This window comes from Columba livia, chromosome 9, assembly GCF_036013475.1.
Source record: "Columba livia isolate bColLiv1 breed racing homer chromosome 9, bColLiv1.pat.W.v2, whole genome shotgun sequence".
Taxonomy (NCBI): Eukaryota; Metazoa; Chordata; class Aves; order Columbiformes; family Columbidae; genus Columba; species Columba livia.
The window spans coordinates 15,514,388-15,539,277 of NC_088610.1; the positions used below are offsets into that span (position 1 = coordinate 15,514,388).

General features: G+C 36.9%; 1 protein-coding gene across 1 annotated transcript in view; it reads left to right on the top strand.

The window, feature by feature from the left end:
• Positions 1-24,890, top strand: part of SLC9A9 (solute carrier family 9 member A9) — a 190,938-nt gene that overhangs the window by 110,349 nt on the left and 55,699 nt on the right. The window contains exon 13 of the mRNA XM_013368144.3: positions 21,339-21,387. Coding sequence (XP_013223598.2) covers positions 21,339-21,387 — 49 coding nt within the window. The remainder of the gene's footprint in view (positions 1-21,338; positions 21,388-24,890) is intronic.

Here is a 24,890-nt window from a genome sequence, read left to right on the forward strand (position 1 = left end):
TTTAGCCTTAAGCAATTTTGCTAAGTAATTGTGTTTAAAGGTGGTGGTAATTCATGCCGGTTGATACCTGTATAGGTTATAGCAGACCTGGGTTTGCTGAAAGAGCTATGGGGCTACTCCAAATTCCACCACCTTGCTTGGGGCACAGTCCCCCAATATGCTTGCAATGGTGCCTGAACAGCAATTCTGCACTACATCTATCTCCACATTTTTTTATATAAAATTAGAAGAGAGAGATTGTATTTTTCATGCTAGTTTGGAGGGTTCAAAAAGCCAGCGGAAACTGTATAATGAGCACAAAGATTACATGATTGTCTGTAAAGAGACTCATTGGAATGGGTTGGCATGTCACCAGTTACAGAAAAAAAGGGATGAAGCCAGTGAAATGCTGCAACCATGTAAGAAGAGGCAGAGAGGTACCACACTAGCCCTCAAGTGTTCAGTTGATGTGGATTTACAGTGTAGACCACTTCTATATGACTTCCCAACGCTTTAGGGAACCACCTTTGCCACTGTTGTTCAAATCCAAAGCATAACACTCAATCAGTTAATCTAAACAACTCTAGTCATGCACATTATCAAAATTAAGTACTTACAGGAGATGAAAAAGACATGAATGGCTGTTTTAAGGGCAGCGACCACACTGGATTTCCCTACATATCCTATGAGTTCCTGTAAAGGTAAATCTTCTCAGGAGACAAGAGCAATCAAGAATACTGTGATCAAGTGAATAACACTCAAAATCTGAGTGTGCTGCTTTTTTTTGCCAATCAACCACTTAACCATAAAATTATTATCCAGCAGGTAATGTATTTCACTGAACAGAAGGCATTCAGAATAAGGAGCACACGATTTCTGAAACTATTTGGATGAATCGAATCTTATTCATGTACATTTTAATTTGTGTGCAACCTAGCTGTATAGAATAGGCTACCATTCCTATCAGCAGTCTTATCCTACATAGAAGTGATTAAGTTTATATGTTACAGACAAACTGATCCAGGTTTTCATTTTAAAACATGCATAAACCTTTCGTCCATTAAGTTGAAAACATGTAAAAATAACATAAATTACAAATAACTGACACTAATATATTTACCATTTACTCTACCATAATGCATTACAGCATTAGTCAAGGTGAAAGACAGTATTCAAGATCTGTACAGCCCTCTTATTTTAAATTGTTCTCTATATAGTATACTACGTTTCAATGTTTTATTACACACTCTGTAATTTGCATTTTGAAGTTCTTATAATAGTGACCAAGACTCCTCGTGTATCAACAGAGTATCAGGGAATAGAACTATGGCACTTTTTAAACAGTAGTAGCAATAGTCTTCTGAAAAATCAATTTTTGTTTCCATAATAACTGGAATTTCCATAAGCTTCCACCTCTCCTCACAGCAATAGCATCTGATCTGCTTTTCTTTTTAAGTTAAAATTCATCTTAATGTAAATATAATCTGTCACTCTTTTTGAGAAAAGATGAAGATGTGTCCTCAGAGATAACTACCAGCTGATTTATTCCAGAAATATGTGTGGCTTATACAACACTTGGAAATTGTTGCCAAAACATATACTAAGATATTATCAAAACTAAACATGTGCTCCTGAAAAAGGCTCCATTTCCATCTCCCGTTTAAGGCATCAATATCACTCAACTATCTCACAAGATTGCAGAGGCCAGCTGTGCTGACAGCTTTTGCAAAAATAAGCTTAAATGGATCCCAGGAGTTAACCCAAGTTTAAGGTTCACATTTCTAGGTCTCTTCATTTAACAAACAAATGATATTGAAGCATATGCTCCTACTTAAACTATAGCTTGCATCTAAGAAAGGTTCTTAAAGCCTTGGAAACCTGACCTACTCATGATAAGTTTTATGTCTACATGTCTCCATAAGCCAAACTATAGTTTGAAAAGAAATACATACCAATCGTTCTCATTATCTTACTAGCATATTTACCCAGGCAGAGCAGCCTTCAAAATGAGTCTTAAAATTTTTGGTGAAGTCTGAATATTTTTTAACTTTGTTCTAAAAGAATGAGATGTGCTTTCAGAAACATCTTGTTTATTTTAGCTGTCTCTTTTTTCAGATACATTAAACTCTGAGTTTCAGAAAGCATTGAGTGTTTCCTATCTGAAAATCAGGCCCTATTTAAACATTCCCAATTGTGTGGTGCAGTAACAAGACATTCATGAGCACAGAGGCATATGCACAGTCAGTAACAGTGTTATCAGCTGGCACTTTGAGAGCAGAATCAGTTGCACCATGTTCCCAAATAATACATTATCTTTTGGCTTATCTGAGAGGTATAACTAGAAAAAAAATTGCCTTTCCTCCCTGTGTGAAAGGGCTACAAAATACTGCTCTTGGCAGACAATGAATAAACCTGCATCAGCGTATGAGAATAATATCATGATACATCAACAGCAAAACAAAGACAGTCATTTAAGCATGAGCTCACAGTCAAATTGAAGAATTCAATAAATGTGCCTTTGGAGATGCTGAGTATTACCTGCTAAAGCTTTTGGATATATGTTTCACTTCATTCCCTATACTCTGATTAAAAATAGAGAGCTACATTTTACAGTAAGCCTGCAATGAGAGGTTTGGGGATAAAGGATTCTCCTGACAGCAGAGCAAAAATACAAAGCTGTTAATAAAACATGTCCTATAAAAGCAGTGTGGTAGGTATTAGGTCCTGTTTGTTTATCATCACCTCCTGTGTAAATGTTTGTCAAGGGATTTCCAGACTCTCTGTATATCTCTTTGCAGCAGTTCTTCAGTGAATAAGGAGATTTTTATTCCATATTCTAAAGAAATGCTCAGCAGCATTGAACAGTAACTTTTAACACTGTGCCTATCTGGCCATCGCTTTTGGTGTGTGTTTTAGAATCTGGCAGTGTCCATGCGCCTGGCTGCCCTTGAAAATGTGCCCTCTCTAGTTCACCTAAAACTGCAGTTCTAAACTTCCAACTTTCTCCAAATACTAGTGCTAGAAGCCTGACATAGCACATTTTAGGGGGATGACCAAGGCTGTCCAAACCCACATTCTCAGCAGAAGCAACTCCTCATTGCACTATTCTATAAGAAAGCACCAACTCAGGAAACTAAATTAATCTAAACAAACTGTTCTTCTAATCTCCAGCTATTGGCTTCCCTAACTGACCCAAACTTTCAGATTCACTTCCAGAAGTTCCCCAGAGCTCTGCTTATTCTATTCACTATTCAGATTACAGCTGTATAACTACCAACAGCTGTTTCTCTTTGCCCATCTAGGCAAAACTAAACCCAAAACTGTTGTGGCTTGACTGCTTGTGACCATGGCTGTCTACCAAAAAAAATTGATTGTTAAAGTAAGATTCTGCGCTTATCCCACGTCTTTATCGACTGATTATAGACTGCTGAAAGACAGAACTTTATGATAGAGCAACTGGAGTTACAACATGACCTTGGCCAGTATTGCAGCACTACAGTTTCAGTAACAAAAATATTCTTTTCATTATTCCCAAACTCTGTGTTCAGCTGCGTTCAAAGAGATGCTGCAGAAAGACAGCTTACAATGCCACAGTGGTAGCACTTGTTGCTGCCAAGTGGGAAGCTTTGATCAGATTTGGTCCGTACTTTAAGCTTCCAAAGTTGTTCTTTCTGCTTCCCAGAAGAGTCCCTTCAAATTTAAAAAAAACAAACACTGAACAATATTGTGGACTTGGGCAAGAGTTCTGCCTTATCTAGCAAGGCAACAGCTGTAATAAGAAATCTCAAGGGTCAAAATGGTGGTAAAAATGTGACTGAGCCTCAGGGCTCCAGAAGGGAGGTTCTGAGCAGGAACCAAGGAAGGATGCACTTGAGAACAAAAGATTAACAGATTGTTTTAGACAAGGTAGATAGTGCTGCCTGCATTACTGTATTTACCAGTTATACAAAAATCTTTGTACTTTCTTCCTTTCTTTTTTTTTTTTGTATAATGACATAGAGTCTTTCTTATTAAAAAAAAAAATAAATAAAAATAAAATCTGAGTTCTGCCAGAATTAAGTTCCATTTTGCCATCATAGGGTTGTAGCATCTGTACCACAGCTTTATTCACTCTCCTTTGTCAGTTCTAACAGAAAAATATCTTCTTCAAGAGCACATCTGTAGGAATGTGTATGAATGCTATGGGAAAGGTGGTGATATAACTCAACTCCTACATCACCTAGCTTAACCCCATAACGTATGCTAAATGGAAGTCTTTGGACAGCAACAAACTGTCTTAAAAGTTATCTAAACAGGATGTAAGCAATATTAAAATTCATTATTTTCATATCAGTTTCTATTTGCAACATCTGCTGTGGGCACATGGGTAGAACTGTGTATTACTCAAGATTGTACTGAATGATCAAGCTAATAGCAGCGACTGCTCATTTTCACCTTGAACTTGACAGAAAACTCCTCTCATATAAGGCTTCTTCCATCCCTGGGTTGGGGTTCTTCATCTTTACCTGATAATGAGGAAGAGCCTTTCAGATACTGAGGATGGACACAATCCACAGTAGCCTGTGCATGGCTAAAGAACAGACAGCACCTGTCTCTTGGGCATTTGTGAACTTTCTTAATTGTTTTGCTTGTATTCCTTTGAAGACATTTTCCTATTATCATTTGCCAAGAGAAAGGAAGGTCAGTTTAGAAAAAGAGGTTTAATTAAATGGTTTTTTTCCTGGCCTTGGCATGTTCTCTCCTCTATAACTGTATTCCTTTGGGTCATATTTCCTCTAGAGTTCTTGAAAACAATTTAGTGAAAGTGAAGGATCTGTTGACTTAGTACTGAAAATGGAATGTCAGCCTATCTTTAACTGTAATTTGCAAGTCACCACAACACAGAGATGAACAGTTCAATTAAAGGCAGTACATTTTCAAGTACTATTTTATTTCTGTGCACTTTGTACTGTTTATTGTTTTGTTTTTAGAATACTCATGATCAATCTAGCTGGTATTCCCTCTCTGTGACAGAAATAGCTCCAATAAACAAAGTCCTTTCTTTGTTTCCAGAGTCATATTCCTCCTTAGCCATAGTACAGTAACTATTTTAAATCAGGCTGCAATAAATATTCCTGTTGAGAGTCCAATTTCAGCCAAGCCACTTCAGCCCCCTGAGTTCCTTTTAATGCAGACACTTTTTCAACAGAGATCACACTGTCTTTGCCTGGAAAGTCTTTTAAATCCCGACAAAACCCTCTCAAATCCAGAAACACCTTTCTGTAACAACTCTAAAACACTAATGCTGCAATTATTTTTAAATTACTACTGTCCTTAATTGCACAACTTTCTACACCTGTGAACATCTCAAGGACAGCATTTTGCCAAGCATCTTTTACACTGATGATAGTTCGACTTTTCCTGCACCAACAAACACTAATTGCATACACATGAGAAAACCTGTTGCTGACTCCCTAGGCTCTTCTCAGCATTAGGATACTACTGATTTACATGCAGACTCTTAGGGCACAAAATCTATATTGCTATTTAAAAGTTAAGTCTCACAATCACAAAGAACACTATGAAAATTATTTAAAAATAAAACTAAAGCAGACAGTGTCCCATGGTTACCAAAGGAGAGTTATGTCACAACACCCATCTTGGCTGCCGAGCCCTCTCCTTGATCCCACACAGTACTCCAGGTGTGACAGAAAAATAGTCATTTAGGGTTGACTTAGCTAGGAAACTGGCTGTCAGTCCCTCTGTCCAGCAGTAGATGAGCAACAAGAGACCCAAGGAGAAAGAGGAAAAGGCAAAGTTCCAGCTTCAGCTGTAAGACTTTTAGCCACTGTATCAGCAACTTCAAGTTTGGCCAAGTCCATTAGAGATCATTGTGATTAAGCATTTAAGTAATTTGCACAGTAATCTATTGACTACTTGTGACACGGGGCACAGAGAGCATAAGATCAGATTCTGGCTTATCACTTCATTCCCTTTGATCTGCTGTAGTAGCACAGACTAAAACATTGGTTTAGATACTAGTTAAAGATCTTTGTTATACAAACATATTGCTAGATGTAATACTTTCCCTTTGCCTGGTAGTCTCTGCCACCAGTCCTGGATTTATTGGAATGTAGACCCCTAGCATGTATGTAGTATGTACAAGAAATAGGAAAAATCTGGTGTTCCTGACTAAAGACATATTAGGGAAATATATTCTGCTTCACACGAAATTATCTGTGAGCAGAGAAAACTCTTCTTGGGGCACACCCACGCTGAAAGGGTTAATGTAATATCTGCTTTATAATAGTAGCTAGAACACAATTAGCCTGGGAAATGCTATAAATCAAGAAGCAATATAAAATTGGACATTAGATGTATTGGATGTTATTATAAAAAGAGAAATTGGATAATTCCTTTCATTTCTATCTGAAAATGAGAAATCATCCAGGTAATGAATCTCAGTGATCTTCTGAAATGCCTATCATTTATTTGCAAGTTACTTTTCTGCTAAGATAAGGTGTGCGTTTGATCTTTCAGAGTTATTTACCATAGCACGTTGCCTGGATGATACTCAATGAGGTTTATAAACATTTGTGTTGCAATAGTCCTTGAAAACAAAATAAAAAGACCAAAATATAGAGGATTTGGGTTTTCTCACTCCAACTGTGAAAGGCAGCCCTGGGCAGTGGCTGAATGGGAGATCTGGGATGGCAACTGTGACTTGTGCATGACACGTACCCGACTCCTGCTGCCAACTCTGTTGATCCTTATTGGCCAGAGGGGTCTAATTTTGGGCTCAGTCTCCTAATATGGCAAACAAATCCCACCTCACATACCTTGTATTTCTAGCTCTAGATAACAACTGAAAACAGGAAAGGAAGGACACAGTGAAAAATACACTTTTATTGCTAGAATATTTAGCACAGAAGAAACTGAAAATTGCAGAGTAATACAAAAGATTCATGCCTTTCAGTTTACCAGGAATAAATAAGATGAATTTTCCACATGCCAAAAACCCAGGATAGTTTAGATATTTCCAGAAAACTACAAACAAACCCATAGCTTCCAGCAGGGTGGGCGTCAATTAAAATATTTCTTATATTATCTTTTAAAATACCATTGCTTTGAGATGTCTGAGTACTCAAAAAAAAAAGTTTTCTTCCATTTCATGCAATCTTTTATTTGTGCCATTAAAATGTGTCTCCTATAAAAGGTAGCTGCTATGCAACAGTCAACATGATGAATTTGTTAAAGCTACAAATAAGTAATCAAACAAACTTATCTGGAAATACTGCTAGAGAATGTCTTAATTACCTGGGACTTCAGAACAAAACTGATGATTCATTACTTTCTACCAAAACATGCCCAATTACTTTGGACCCTTATCTCTATTAGTCCACCAAAAATAAATTGGTGCAATCATAAACCCAGTTGACTTCAAGCATATGCCAAAACGGTGTTGCTTGAGGGTAAGTAGAAGGTAGAGAAAAATAATTTGAGCCCTTAAAAGTTTAAGATAAATATGTGGTACAAAATCCTGGCTGTAAAAAACACAATGATCGCATTTGCTGAGATGAATCTTACATCCCTGCTTTGTACGTATTGATCAAGATGCCTCTTAACTCTATTATTGATCAGATATTGTTGCTTTTTGCAAAATAATTGCTCTGGAAACTCACTGAACTTTCACAGTTTAAGAACTGTGTAATACTGTCAGCTGGCCTCAAAAATAGGAGGGTATGAAATTAATGTGTCCTTCACAGGTGTTAGTTTGCTTAATTTCCAAAGTGTATATAGTAATTCTTCACTCATTTTGCTTGACAAAGAATATTAGAATTCCTTCACTAAGAAAAAGTGAAATGAGTGTTTCATTTTAAAGGGATGAAAGTTTTCATTTCACCTTGAAATATTGTTTCAGTCTAAAAAAAAAAAAAAAAAATAAATCTCAGTCTTTCTCAAGTTTTTAAGCTTTCCTGTGTTTTTCCTCTTTCTGTTATCAAGTATTTTATGGAGTGCAAGAATATTTAATTCCATTTTTAAACTATACACAAAGTATAGGAGAAAAATAAATAAGTAAAATCTTGTGTCTTCTACCAAGAAGAAAGATGCTAACTGGGAAGAGAATTAGGCCTTAATGCTCTTATACAGTATATAGGCTGATAGAAATCTTTTAAATCTAAGCAAAAAGAAGCAGACTCTGGTGTAAGTGGGTGTATCTGGGTTTGCAGAGGACCTCAGTGACAAAAGAGACCTGTGTGACATCAGCTTTCATGTCTCCTGAAACTTTTCTCTGGAAATCCTGAACTTTCTGTTCTGTTTAAAAATGTAGAGTCGAATAAAAGCTCTGGCACCCTTGATAACAAACCTATCAAATTGTTCCAGAATTAGTTGAATATGAAAGGTTAATTAAAGCAGATATTAAATAACCTAGGCTCTGTATAGCAGCGTGGGCTTTTTCGCATTTGGTAAACAGCAAATTACACTATAACACAGGCTTTTTGTAGTGAATTATCAGTGCAGAAACAGCCCAACGGTGATCTGCTCGTCAGTACATCTATGAGATTTAAATGAGAAAATTACCTCTTATCTCAGCAAGACGCAATTGATTTCAATGCACTTACAGCATATTATCAGTTTCTAGGTAACAAATAATATATAAGGGAATTTTAAAACTGTACATAAAATTCTGTTTTTATAAAGCCAAGATATTTTCTATGTAAATAAATGTATATAACAGCTGTTTATATAAAAGCTTATGTATATAGAGCTGTTTATGTGAAATACCCTAAAAAGAAAATATAAACATACCCTATAAAATATTCTAAAAAGCCACGCTTTGCTGAACTGATCTTACAAGCAGACAAGGTGTTGTGACCTTGAAACTTCCCAGTGTCCTTTGCTATTCCCTCACCCGCGGACACTAAGCCTGGTCGGGCATCTAGGGGAGGTTGGGGCCATCTGCCTGAGTCTCCCTGACTTTTTCTAATCTCCACCCAAAGGGATTCCTACAAATGCTGTGGCAGCTCTCTGTTCCTTTCAGCCCCAGCAGCAGCAGCCCAGCTCTCCCTCGCCTGCTGCATCTCAGCAGCTCTGGCCTTCTCTGCTTCCTTGGATTCGCACCTATTTCTTCCACCTTTCTGGAGGAATTCTAGCTCAAACGTCACCAGTTCTGCACATGTATGGATATGTATCCATGAGATGAGATGAGATCAGAGCAGAGAGGACAGAAAATAATTTGTATTTACTGAACCAGAAAATGAGATAAAATTATTTTGTAGACTAGTGGTTAATGTGTTCACTACAGAGGTTTTAACTCCTGTCCAAATGAGTGTTTCTGTTTTATGTAAAATGAGTCATCAACTAAAATACAGTAATCTTCTGTATAGTAAAGATCAGAACCCTATTCAGTAGTATACAGAATGATTTCTCACGTGCTTTCTGACCTAATGACCCTTACATATACACATATTTGAATTTACTGAAGATCAGGTTTTCAAAAAAATACCAAAGATCATATTTTTTTTTTTTTTCCTTGAGATCAGTAGGACTACATTATCTCCCATCAATCTCACCGTCCTTTATTGATCTGAATATCTCAGGCTGTGGGTAACTAACTCCCATTTTAGGTGGGCACCATTTGGGGTCCTCATTACTTTTGTTCCTTCCTAAACTAGAAACTGAACATGGTTTTACATTTCACTGATCCTGAGAGTACTAAGAAAACTTCTCAGCCCATGAAATGAGTTGCCAAAGCTGGTTCAATGGCCATGTCTTAGTTTACCAATTAAGCAGCATTATTTCCTTCTTCCACACCTTCAAAAATACTATTTTAATACTTCCAACGTTGATAAGTAAAAAAATCATCCATTCACCCACCCTAATTCCAAAAGACAGCCCACAGCCTTTACTGGAAAAACAAACATTGCTTTGGACTTCAGGGAATTTATTTACATTGCCTTATTGCTATGAAATCTAATTCATAATGACTGTGAGCTACTTTGCTATCTCTTACATTGAAAATCTGAATTATAAACAAGGGACAAGTTCTTCAACTTAGATTAAGCAAGTGTCACAGCTTTCAATCCCATTTATTACATATGCCTCAATTTGCACTACTGTTACATTTTAAATGTATTGCTCCTTTCTGGGATATGCATCTTCTTTCTCTAATGTATAATTAATTTATCTTTTCTGAGTTTCAGTGTCTCCTGCCTTCCCAGTTTTGTATTTTAGATAAAAAGCTCCCTGGGGTGCCCACACTGAGCTGTACCAAGCTAAACAAACTGTCAGCAATCACACTAACAAAGAACTAAACAAAATCCTTTTAAAATGCCTAATTTATTGATGATTTTATCAATAAGTGTTGTCTCTCAACAAGAGGAAAAGTTATATTTTATAGGGCTTTTAAAAAATTAAAACGGCTTTTGTGGTTTACAAATCAACTCTTGTATATATACATGGTCTCTCTGGATGCCAATGTTAAACCATGAACAGAAGGAAAATCCTTTACATTTTAGAAGTCCTGTCTCACAGTATTTACTGATTCATTATTGTGCAGGGTATGTGGAATTTTGAGCATTAGACTTGCCTTTCAGATATCAAGTTTTCTCACTCTATTCAGTAAGGTAGGAAACCTGAGGCCAGTGTCCAGCGACAGAACTATCACACATGCCTGCAGTCACTACCCACAGAGAATTACTTGGAGCCCCAGGGAAGCTGAGTGGCAGTGGATAAGTTGGGACAGATCCTCAGCTGGTGCAGGCTGTCGTAGTAACAGCCATTTATTTTCTTGACCTGTAGGCAATAGTATAACATGCATTGGGGACCCCTGACTGAGGCAATTTCTCACTCTTTACTTTCTTCACTTTACCTTTTCATTATCTCATGCAAGCTATAGCTTCCATTGTCATAATTGTTTGAACTCAGAGGTTGGCTCATAGTTGCTATGTGCATTAGCTTATTCTTAATTTTACAAGAAGGCAAAAATCACAACAGGAATGAAGTGGAGTCACTTGTTTAATCATAATGCAGCAAACACATTCAACAAACTGCAAAGCAGCACAAGAAGCAAAAGTAAAACTATGAGTCTTTCTAGCACACTCCCTATCTCATCCTCCCAGGGCTCCTTTTCCACTGCACCCATTTCAAATGGCAGGCAGCCTCAACTGGAACTTCAGGCTTTGTGCTCAAGCTGTATATATGGTTATAAGTGAAGGGGAGAGGGGAACAAAACAAAGCACTGTTCTAGAAGCTTTGAAGAGTGTCTCCAAAAGCTTTTGTAAGAAAGATAAATGCTTTAATTAATTAAAATGAAAGTGTTTTATCAACCTTAACTACAGCGTCACAGTTAGCACTACTCAACAAGAGAGCGACTAACTCTGCTTCTGGCTGCTTGTAAAAGGCTTGCAAGGACGGACAGAGGCAGCACACAAAAAAATCTCAAAAGAGTACATGTTTAGGAGAGAGCCCCCAGTAATCTAGCCAAGAATGCCAATTCAGTTCACTATCCCACAAAAAAAAAACCTGGGAAGTATTTTTAACTTGAGATGGACAGAATTCACATAATCAAGAAGTTTGTAGCCACATTTGAGTTGATGATGACACAATATGAAAAAGCTAGAGTTGACATTTGAAACCTTTCCTTTCCCAGAATAAGTATTTGCAAATGCAAAATAAGTGCCTGACATTTCCTGAATTCTTCTGAATACAACATGACATAATGCAAATGTATGTACATAGGTTGAATTTCACTTACTTTAGAGTGTTTCGATATGGGTGTGGGGAGGTGTTTCTCAGCCATTAAAGCTGAAAGGGTAATAATTGTTGACACTGCATACAAACGATGAAAATTTAGGCAAATTCTTCCACTTTAGTACATAACATTTTACTCAGTCTGAGACTTTTCCCTAGGCTGTTTCTTTATAAAGCTTGATATGTAATTTCAAATGTAAAAAGAAGGTGAATGCCCAGAGTTGGCAAAATTTAACAATTATGCATCTGATCTGAAAATAGATAACTAAAATAAAAATAATAACGTTCTTAAATTTCATAGTATCTTTTCCATGTTTATATGACTAAGTTGCAGTTAACTGAGCACTCTCTGTTCTACAGTATTTCCTTCTAGAGAAAACATGAAGAAAATCCTATCAGTACTTAGACTACCAGCTGCAATGTATCTGCTAACAAAGATAGTGACCTCAGCTCTAAAGACCATTGTGCTGCATGGTTAAGACAATTTCAAGAATTCAGAAATGCCAGTTTGACATATCCTGTACAATTGTTTTATCAAAGGGTATCTTTAAAGGTATATTCTCCAATATACCATGAATGTGTGTTTAATACAGCCTTGGGTCAATCAATCCATACAAGTCCTTGGTATAATTTCCTGCTATTCTGAACATTTCAGGTAGGAATTCAGAGAACATATTTCACACCAGAAATTAAATATTAATTTAAGCAATTCAGCTGTTTTACAAACCGTTTGTGAATAGAACAGCCTGAATGGAAAGATGAGTGACAGCTTTCATGCAAGGTACCTTCTCAGAGTTCTCAGCAGCCACACCAGTAGCCTTTACTCAGTGTGTTTTGGTTGTAGCACAAATTTGGCTTGACCAGCGTTACTCATCGCTTCCAATGGCTATGCAAAGACCTGCTCCCAGTACCAGCTTTACATGATAGATTTCAGACGTTAATGTGAAAGATGAAGTGTGATGATGTTTCCCCCCATGCTGTGAGCCCAGGGAACTTAGAGTTGGTCATCTCATTAGTTAGTCTAATGCCTCAGGAGCATTTAATGGTTTACTTTGGGTTAATAACATTAACAATAATGTAATGCGTCTGCAATAGCCTGGGCTTCTTTCCAAAGCTGTGCTGTTTAAGTTCAAGGAAAATAAAGGAACAGACACCTAAAGTGATTCAGAAAGCAAACACTTTACTGCTCTGAAAATCATTGACATAATTCACTGGAGGGCACTGTTATTTCTGAGCCAAGAATTAACCAGCCTCATCTGTAGGAAATTGTCAAAATACATCTGAACGCAGTTCCTTTTCCTCATACAGATCTTTTGTAAAATCAGTTCTCATTTTTCCTGGCTGGCAAAGCTCATTAGTAGTCTAAGTAAGATGCCAACAAAATGGCCTAATTCCTGACTACTTTTTTTTTTGAAAGCTGTATTCATCTCCATAGTGTTCACAAAAGTAGCAATTAGAACCTTTGCTATGTACAGAAATGGTACTTCTTGTAATGTAGTGGTGTTTTCGTATTTTCGTGTTAGCTGAAAATACATTTTTAATAATGTTCCAGGGTTTTTTTTTGTATTAATACAGTTTCAGAACTGCATTCAGAGCATTTGGTGCATAGACTTCCTCACAGCATGGAGAGAGGTATGGTAATAATACTGAATTTCTTGAAGCATGTGGTGGCTGATCAATATTGTGTTTTGTGTACTGCCTCATATCGAAAGGATGAAACACAGGCATTTGTGTGCCTATATCTCTCTATTTTGCAACATCTACATTGCAGCAAAAAAGCACCTGCCTGCATGAATCACTTGTCCTTAAAACATGTAGGCTGGTATCGGTCCCAACAGGTGCTGATCAAGATCATTTGCCTCAAAGTAATGGAAAGCAAAACATATTACTTTTTTTAATCCCCTTCCCCCCAACAGTTACAGGGTAAAGAGTTTGGATAGAAGGGATCACAGTGACCTCATGACAGACTTGCCACTCCACAGTGATCCAGTACTATTTCAAAAGCTCAGCTTTTTTGGGATTTACTGGGTTGGCACTCAAAAGAAATAACCTCATCACTACCAAAATAGGTCCCAAATCCCATCCCTTGTTCAAAGTCAATGCTGCACCAATGCTATTATATGATATCAAGGGATCCTCTTATTCTAGGGGTCCTACCTCTTATCTGAGACATAAAACTCAGGTGAAAACTAAATAATAAAAGCACTGTATATCACAGCTACTATCATGCATATTCCTCACATTTAAACTTCTCTTGCAGTTTTAGAAAAGTATTCAAGTTACATTCTTTTCCATGTGTTATTTTTCAGTGCCTCTAATCACAATGTAGAATTCCCTAGTGATGTGACCTTGTAACCACATTTTTCTTCAGACATTTGCATCTCAATTGGGTCTGAAAAGGTTTTTTTTTCAATTTAGAACAAATGAAGCTTTTAATAATTTTGTAACATTTTAATACCAAATATTCTACTATTAGTGTGAGTGTTTCATTTTAGAAGGCTGCCGGTAGCAATGCAGTCACCCCAAATTTTAGATTTGCTGAGGATTTGGGGTTAAAAAAAAAAAAATTAGGAGGATTACTGCCCTTTCAAGCTTTCTCATCCTATTCTCATAAATCTATGTCTGATTGCTTACAAGCAATCACATACCTGTTCAATAAGTAGAGAGTGTAACTGAGAAGGGCTGTGACTATTAACTGTCTATGGCCATGTAACCTTTTGACACTGTTCGGGACTTTCTCTTTGCTCTCCTTGCTCTTCAAAGTAAGAAGAAGCTTGTAGGACTTGTTTATGGAATGCTTGGAAAGCAAGCAGTTTTATAAATCTCAGACTATAATTGTATATAAACAGGAAAAACAAAAATAGAGGGGAAAACAAAAACAAAGAGAAAAAAAACCCACAACGTTGTAAAGCAAGGGAGAGTTTCACAGAAGAGACATCAGTACAGAAAAGAAGCAAAATAGTGCTGATCAGTTGATGTCCTGACTGGCTGGCTCACATGGCTGCCAAGGGTCCGTGGGTTTCACTACCTGCCTCTGAGCCACATGTTGAACATATTTAGTAGGACAACTCTTGTGAAGTCCAAGCAAACAGTTCTAGAGAAAACACAGAAATCACATTTCTCATGCACCCACTATCAGAGGCAGGAAGCAAATGTGAGTTTGGATCCCAAAAGACTGCACATGTGTACATATATACACAAGAATGTAGAATAGCCTCACCTGACACTTTGCAGAATCAACTGAGAATCTACTACAATGATCTTTCCATAAATCTGAAACAAGTCCCAGTTCTTACATTGTCACCACACGGATGTTCACATTATTTTGGTTGCTGCCAACCTTCATGCTGATTTTATGCCAATTCTATTTATATGCACTCATACTACGACAAATTATCATTTCTAAAAATTTCACAGAATTTAAGTGATGTTCATTTTAGTCAAGTTCGAGTCACATTTTTAAGCAAGCGGCCTCATCCCTTACTACAGGTATATTCACGTAGCACAATGACATTCTACTGTGTGTGCCAGAAGCATTACAGAGACAGAAATCAATGCTGCCCCGAACTCCTGAGCTGGACTGCCATGCTGTCATGGTTGTAAGCTGTCTGATATTACATTCTGCTATACAGACTTCAAAGTGACCAAACTATTTTATCCCTCCCCCCCTATGTCATGATAAGATTCACAGGACAGATAATCAGATATCAGAAAACTAAAGATCCATTTCTTTTTTCTAGTTGCTATCTGCATAAGTGCATGACGTAAATGTAAATGAAAGCCATCATCTATTTTTAAATTTTAGCTTTATACTTCAGACAGCTGCACAGCTGTAGGGAAGCAACTGGTAAAATTTTATGTAGTGACATTATCCATAATTTTACCATCTTTTTGATACTTAAGATCACATCTAGAGACTATAACTTGTGTATCTCTTGTAGAGTACTACAGTTCCTTCTTCAACTTCATCTGTTTACATTCACGCATTACCTTCATGGATCACAACCCTTCTTTACTTGGAAAGCATTTATACACTTATTGTATTAATTTGATTGCACACTCTACAACCAAGTAGTTCTCCATATGTCCACCAAAAATGGTCCACAGACCTTGACCATAGGACTAATGTTTTGCAGAAGCATTCCCAAAAAAATCTCACCAGTTTTACAAAATTACAAGTTCAAAAGTCAAACTACACCTCCCTTTTCTCACATGATTCTGCAGGTTTAAAATCACACTCTGCGTTTTAGTTCAGTATGCTGTGTTAATAAGATAGAAAGCATTAGCCACATGACAAACAGCTGTCATAACCATTTAGGAAGTATCATTTACCTGATAATTTATTTTAATCCTTCCCAGCATGAAATTAAACTGATTTGTTCTTTCTGCTGAGACACAATTGATTATTCTTGCCTTAAACCTAAAGTGTTTTCATTTATTAACAAAATCAGCTTGAGATGAACTTTAAAGATCTATACTCATGCCACAAGCCTCCTTAGGGTTCATGACAATAGAAATATTGTACTATAAAAAGCAGATATTTTTGACAGCACCAGTCCACAGCAATAGCAATATGTAGTAGCAATATAGCAATCTAGAAGCAAAAGCAGACTTCAGGTGTCAGTCTGTTAGGAATACACATCAGACTTACTGCCACATGGACAGGAATAATGGCCTGAGCAACCATTATTCATCCTGAAGGATTTTTTAATTTCAATTTTAATGATTTATTAGAGATGGTGAAACAATCTTTTTTGGATTTTGTTCATGTTTCTAGTCTTCACAGTTAATAATTCTGTGCTAAATGTAATATCCTGATGATGGATAGCCAAAAGCTTCAGATTTATTCATGCAAAAATATTCAAGACTCCTGTTGCAAATGCTGCTTAATGGCCATCTTTGAAAATTGGGTTATAAATCACTTACTCAGAAAACCCTTCCCGGTATTCACAGTTTTTTGAGATATAAGCTGAGGCTTAAAGATTCTTTTTGTTACAATGAAACGGCTGGGGCAATTGCACAGAGAAGGTGAGTCCTTCCAGTAAAACCTTTGACAAGCAAAGAAGCCAATATTGTTATTAATTATTTTACACAGCAGCACTCCTAGGGCTCTAAACAAAATCATAGCTTTAAGCTAGATTTTATACAAACATAATGAAGGATGTGTACTTGCAAGCTGAATACACAAAACTGATGAGCAATGGGGTGGGAAAGTATTATTATCTCCATTGTCTAGTATGAGGCCTCAAACAGAAAGCGATGCCAGACTTTTCACTTCTTGAATTGCCTTTGGTTCCACACTGGTTTGGAAAGGGAGCACAGGAGGCATGGCTAAATCTGACAGCAAAGCAGACTAGGTGGGACTGCAAGAAAGATTCAGCTTGCATGAACCAAGCTCCTTCTGCAAATACAGAAAGCCTGCATAGACCCAGAAGCAGAATTTCAGTAATTAGAATTCAAATTTCAGAGAAATGTCTCAATTTACAGATTCCCTGGCACCTAAAGTGAGGGAGGGCTGTGAATCACGCTTGTAAGTATAGACACCCAGATTTCTGCTCTACATGCCTAGATCCTCATGAAAACACTAGTCTATATATATTTCTCTGGCTTCAACGTAGAAAGCAAAGATTTGTATCCAACTGTGTTGACTTTGTAGTGATTTGAAGTGAAGAAATTAAAAGTTTGCAATGCCTGAATAGTGATTTACTACTCGGTATTCCTATGGATTGGTTTTGTATTTCTTACTACTAGTTCCCCTGACAATTTGGGATTTATCTTTCCATCCATTTTCATTTCAAACCACATAAGAAAAGACATTATTGACTGCTTTGTATTCAGAGACAAATTCCTCCTCTTATTACCCAATGCATTCTGACTGTGACTAAAAAAAAAAATGATGCACTTGATAGCACACAGGGATTTAAATACCGCCAACTGTAAAGGGCGCTTCTGCAGACTAATGCACAGTTCCTAGCGATACTTAGGCCTAATTGCTTGTGTCTGGCTGTAGTCACAAGCTTCACTTCCAGATTTTGAATATAGCAATTTTGAACAATCTCTGAATTCGGGTTTTGATACAGCCATTACTTAAAAACAAAAAACCACACACACACCCCACAACACCTTCCCCCCATCTCCCCCCCCCCCCCCCCAGAAAATACCCAGAGAAAAAAGAACACAGAACAGCTTTCAGGATTTTGAATTCCTCCACATCTAAGGCATTTGAATCCAAGACTTTACTAAAACCTACTTAAATACACAGAGTAGTTAAACTCCACTGCAATATAGAGCTGATTAATGCATCATTGCATTTGTTTTTATAGTAGAGAAGTCATCCTAAATGTTTAACGTGTAAGAAGATAGCAATAGAAGCACACAATATTTAGAAGAGCCAAGAAGAAATGAACAAGGAATAGAAAGCAACCAGGAAAGTGGGACAGAAGGATGGAAAAGGGAGACAGCAAGAAGTAAAACAAAATAGTAGGAGAAAAGAGACAAAATTGACAGCAAGAAAGGAGAAAAAATACTAAGGAAATATTTTTCTGACCATCTATTAAAGCTTCTCAGAGAAATGGAAAACAAGGAAGATTAAAGGGGGAAAGGTGCTTATACAGCTATTATCAAGAGTATTTCTTAAAGGTCTCCATAATAATTTATATGAATTTTAAGTTTGCAAATTCTAGTGGCAATAGCATTAGATATAGCAGGTCTTTTGAGGAAGTCAAGGATGTAAACTTGAAGTGCGTATCTGTATGTAATTTCAGTTGTCTTGACTGTCTCATATAATTTGTTATGCTTTGTTTTTTCAGCATTTGCAGTCTAAAAATAGCATTCTGGTTCATGTCAAGTGTATCAGAGTTAATTATAGCAGACCATGATTGTCAATGCTGGGTGCCTGATGTTAGGCTCCCAAGCCTATGTTTGCATATTAAATAATTATAGCCTCAATTTCAGAATTGACTGAACTGAGTCTGCCTAGTGCAAACTTAATAAAATTGCTAATCTTCAAATTATTACAAAAATATATAATGCTATTTTAATGCATTAAAAACTCTCCCATAGAATGTAAAGAATGATCTGGTCCTTTTCCCAAAGGACTTTAAATCAATAGGTAATTGTATTACCCACACTAATTTCCAGCAGTGAGATACCATTCCATGGGAAAAACAGCAATAGTATCTGGTCCTGTGTTTTAAATGATAGTAGAGACCAGACCAAAGGAAAACATCAGCTGTGGCTCCATGGCTTTCATGTGGCATAGAAGCCTCCTTTTCTTTTTCACGTGTAAAAAGAAGCGTCATTTCATTATATATTTATTGCCAATTCTTTCTGACTTTAGATGTAGTATTCCTGTTAAGATTTCACGTATCTTCATATGTGCCATTTTATAATAATCTGTTGTCTACAGAAAAAACAAGGCAAACCAGCTAGCTATCTCTTAAGCTATAAGGATGAGAAATTATACATGTAGAAAAGCTTAAGCATATGACAAATGCTGCAAGAACTCAAAATCCAGATTTTTTTTTTTCTATGCCAAGGGATTCCTGTTGTCAATTATTAGTTAGTAGTTATATCGCCATTACTGAAACGATATCACAGCCAAAAACTCTGGTTCCTATTGGCTCCACTCATTGCCTACCCTTTTCCCATTTGCTATTACGGCCCTTTTAGTCCTGAGTGAAATGTTTTCTGTTGCCTTAGCTCATTCTGTAATAAATGCATCACGACTCCAAGACACACAATCAGTCAGAACTGGCAGTTTCTCAACTCTAGTAAATTCAGAACTCATTGAAGGAGAAATTACTTTTGTCCCAGAAGACTGATTCTTTGAGGTCAAGTCAAGCTCATTAAGGAGAAAGAATAGTGTGCGGAAGTTTGTGCTGTAGCCTTTCAGCTGCACCTATCATGCATAAATGCTTTGAATATTTTTATTTTCAAAACTGTGCAAATCCTTAACTATTGTACTGCTGGTGTATTGGCCAAGTAGTGCTGTTGGTGAACACATCTAGCAAATGAGCATAGTTCGAAAAACATTTAACTGCCTTTAGGAGAACAGGAGTCTCTCTGTGATTCTGACCTGTTTTGTGAGTTTGGGCCCATGGCAGTTCCATTTCTGCCACAGTTTCAGCCCCCACGTCCTGCTGCACACCCCGCGGTGCTGGGCTGTCATACACCGCTTGGTCGTGCAATGCCAAGCACAACAGGTAAGGCCCTGGACCCCACTGTCCTGTACATGACAACAGCAAATCCAATATCGGTCAGATGGTTAAATCTATGTACTATTTCAATTTTAATGAAGTGGAAAATACCTAACTTGCTGTACTCCAAACTAATGACTAGGTTAGTGCCATCAGAAGCTTTTTCTAGACATTTAAAGAACAACAGGACTAAACAAGAGAAAGAAACAGCTATTCATTCTGTCTCCTTGTTGAGTCAGCATCAGGATCCTTATTTTTAATAAGAAGATAGATATATTTATGCCTGAAGGACTAAAATCTGTTGAAGCTCAAGAGCTATGACAGAAACAAACGCCTTTTTTTTTCCTTTTCCATTCAGTATTTACATATAAAAAGCATCTACTTTGCATATAGTTCCTGTCATTGTCTCTAACTGAATAAGAGTATATGCATAATATTTACAGGAAAGAATGCCAAGGGATGCAATTCTTAATATAAAGTATTATCTTAAAATCTGTTTTGATGTGTTATTACCAAAAGCAAACGTACACTCAAGAAGGATGAATGTCAGAAAAACAGTAAAGTGGCCTTATATTAATACCTAGTGAAAGAGTACATTTTATTTGCATCAGTAAATTCTGTACCAGCTTGGTGGACCTGATACTATGTGGGACTTTGTGAGGCATGTGGGAGCTGTTGGTCACTCCAGCCACGGGCTTCAGTCTCCAGTGATAAGAACGTTTGTTCATCATCCCTCACTGCTCTCCTTCCTTCCTTGCTGTGAACATCAGCACAAGCCTCTGTCATTCAATTTATTTCTCAGTTGCATTTCTCCTCAGTTTTGAATATCAGGCACATTCAAAATATGTCAGTTCTCCTCCCACGTCACTTTGAACAGCCAATTTTACTTTTTTCCTGTCCATATTAGTAAAATGCCACCTAGGTTCTCCTCATCTTACACATCAGCCACTGCAAGCTCCTCTCCCCTCTGGTTTACTTCCCCATACCTTGTGCACCAAGTAAAGCCCTTTCCAAATGCTACAGTCAATCCATAATGCAGCACAGTCCAGAAACACCGGAGTCCTGACCTCCACACCACCTCTCTACCTCCTCAACACCTCTCTTCTGCCAGTAATTAAGGATTTCATAGCACTGGTTAATGTATTGATTGTCTCTCCCCAGATGTGGATCAGAGCCAAGGTAAAGATCTAATCTCAGGTGTTATGAGTGGCAGTTAAAAAGAATTTCAAGTTTCCCTAAAACTTATTAAGAACTCCCTTGATTAAAGAAGTGATCTTAATGTTTTGCCAGCTCTTCTTTGCATTTTTCACCTAGCAGGAAATGAGTGACACAAGAGAAACATTTCCACCCTCAAGGCTCTCTCCTGTACATCAGACCATTATCATCTGTCTTTGTTTTGTTTGTTTGTTGGGTTTTTTTTTTTAACAGAGTTGGCGTAGATCCAGATGAAGATCTGAAAGCAGTAGCTGAAAGCCAGGTATGTCAGGATTTTAGACATACATAATTAAAAATTGTTCCGTTGTTGGCAGATCACATTTGTCAAAATAGTGTTATAGCTGAAAATTATTAAAACAGCCACATTGAAAATAAAAAGTAGCTGCAGAGTATCTTTATTGTAAAAGGTACAAAGAAAGGATATATATTTTTCAATGTGCATGCACTCATGAAAATTTTGTAACTAAAATGTTAGAGAGTTTTGAAGAAAATTATAAATAAATGTGAAGATATCATTACAGGTCTAATAAACAAAATAAGAGAAGTATCACCTTGATAAATCCAAATATTTATGACCTTCCAAATGCTTCATTTATGGAAATGAGACATCTCAGAACAGTGTTTAATTCACTGTAATAAAAAAGGAGAATGTGTAACGTTTAATTCTAGTTGGTCAGGTTTCTAAAAATATTTCTTAGTTATTTTTCACATGGAAACTCAAATACATTGCAAACTTTAAACTAAAACTTGAAAAAAACATGAAAACTTTAAACTAAAAGAGGCTATTTAACAAGCTGCAGCTGTTCACCTGTCACCCTCCCTCTTTTGTCACGCATGTACAGCTTTGTTTCAGTTGCAGCATTGCCTGCAGCAACACAAGAAGCCTGCAGATTTCTGTTTCCAGGTAGCACCAGCCCAAGCACTGTCAGACTGCGCAACTGGGACTGAGCTAGAAATCACACAACAGTGATATCAATGCAGAAAATGAGTTAGGAAAAGACATGAATAAGATACTCCATTCACTTGAAAATACATTAAAGATATCATTAGGCAGAATTTTAATGTATCTTACATACTGAGTATTCTTAACATTTACATATTTGCACATATCCAAAGGCATTTAGGATCTCAGCTTTCATTGAAACTGAATGGTATTCAGGTGCCTAACTGTCCTAATGTTTCTTTGAAGAAATGGAAAAATAATATTATTCATATCTTAGTTTTACAACTCAGTCGCTATTAAAAGGGTGAGCATAACATTCCACTGTACCATGCCAAGATGCTGATTTATTCTGAGGGGACTAATCACTAATATGAGCCTCCTGAGCATCTTGGTAGGAACTCTTGCAATGCCTCTGCCCAAATTCTGAACAAGGCCAGAACACAGAGCCTTAATCTACTCTTGACTGGATTTTAAAGATATATCATTTCAGAAATTTTCTACTTTGCAGCACTCGTGAATTATCAAAGATCAGAGAACACTGAATGCAGTATAAAATTGACTGAATGCATGCTTTGCCCAAACCTGTTTTCTTCAGAAGTCAATAACTATCTCATTTTCTCATTTTATTAAACATGAGAATAATAATATTCATAAATAACAATAACACATCCAGTGTCCCAACTGTGCCCTGTGATTTAACACCTTTCTCTGTTGACAAAACTCAGCAATACAACATAGAAGGTGTAAATAAATATAACACCTTTCATGCCCTATCATGTCCAAGTCAGCATTCCTTATAGTAGTAAATTTTACTTTGGAAGGTAATTTTGATGCTCTGATTATTCTTTCCCCCCACATTGTATTCTATTTTCATTTCTCTGAACATTTGTTTTTGACATCTCAGTCTTTTACTAATTGAGAACTCTGTTGCATTCTCTATAGCCCTCTTTGTTTTAACTCAGTACCTATCACAGTTATTCAATTTATGTCACGTTCTCTCATAATTTTCTCTGATCTCTCATTCCCCTTCTTCCCCTTTGTTGTCTTTCTTTATTTCTAATACAATGTTTTTATTTAATTTACCCACCTTTCATTTTCTTCCTTTGTTAGTGTGTCTTCACAGTGAAAGCAGCTGTTTTTCTTGCATATATCCCTGGACAAATAAAATATCAAGTGCCAGCATCTCCCACTACAAGTTAAAGCTCGTGCTTAGATGAGCTCTAAACCACATGCCAACTCTTAGTGCTGTCAATAGGAGCTTCAGCGGGATTGTACCAGAAATGAGAATTGAGTATCTTCTCAAGAATAAGATGTTTATAAGACAGCAAAATTAGTGGGAAAAAAGCCTCCAGGCTATTCCTGCTCAGCCAGAATGCAGAAGCCACAAGGTCAGCTGCAGAGATTTGGATCCATCTCCTCTGTGACCACTCTACCAGGACACGGGGTATCATGCTGCAGGAACCTCTCAATCCATATCTGTAACCAGACCTGGATTTTTTACAGGCCGAAAAAGCCTTAAACACCTTCCACCTCATGAGTACTATGTCAGAAGCAATAGCAGCTCTATGGCTCCATGGCCCTTTTCCTACCTCTTTATCTTGATCTCCATTTTCTTCCCTTCCACAAATTCAATTTTCTCTTCTCTGAAAGAATTTGATTTAGTCAAGACTTTCATATACATGGTTGTTTCTGGACTTCTGATTATGCTTTATTCTGGACCGGCTTACCCAGTAATTTTGGCAGTCAGCTAGCAGCAAATTCCGGTTCAAGTTGGAAGACCTGGAATGCAGTGCTCCTTCCCCGGCAAAGGTGGAGAGCTTTTATATATATAATTAGCATCTGTACTTCTCCACACTATGACCTCATTCATCAAAAGCACCTCTCTTTATGTCAGTTCTACCTTATCTTTCTTTAAATGTGTTCATCAATATAAGCATAAATAGAAGAAATAGCCTCATATTCATATCCGCTTATTTATTGATGGACAGACACAACTCAGTTCTAAAAGAATCGAATTATAGAATATATACTATAGGCAATATATAGGATTTTATAGAAAATATTATATAAAAACAAACAAAAGCAGTTTGCTGCATATCACGTAAATTCAGAGTATAAACACTAAAGCTAACTCTGATAAGCAGAACGCAGGATACATAATTGCTAAGGAGAACTACAAAGCTGATCTGTTAAAAAAAGGCAAAAGCTTTTAAGGCAGTGGGCTTTTTAACACATTTCCCATAAGCAAAGTTAGTCAATAGCATATTTTATTCGGGTGGTTAATGTTATCTTAGAAATTCTGCTACATTAATCTCTATTGAGACAGTGAAAGAATATATTTTCTACAAGCATTTCTGGATATAGTATTGATCTTGGGAGAAAACTAAATAGCCTGCAAAACATGTAGCAATATCATCTCTGCCAAACTAATGTTCACAGTTTATTTAACCATCCGTATATATTTATTAGTATAATAAGGAAATCATCTATACTTTCCCCTTCAGTTTCATCTGCCAGCTGGTTGGTGAATTTATTGCAAGTGACTAATGAGAGTAATCTCCATATGGGTAATTTCCAAGTAAGAGATGAGAAACATTGGCATTCTCACTTCCTAGAGAGAAAAATCATCCAGAAGATGTGGTGGGCTGCCTTCCTTACTTCTGCATCTCTGAAGTGCAGAGAAAGTTAAAAGTTACTTTTTAAGATCATAGGATCCAAAAATCTGCAGTAGCCCAAAAGCATTCACATTGGATGTTTTCCCTAATATCCAATCTAAACTTCTCCTGGTGCATCTTGAGGCTGTTTCCTCTCATCCTATTTCT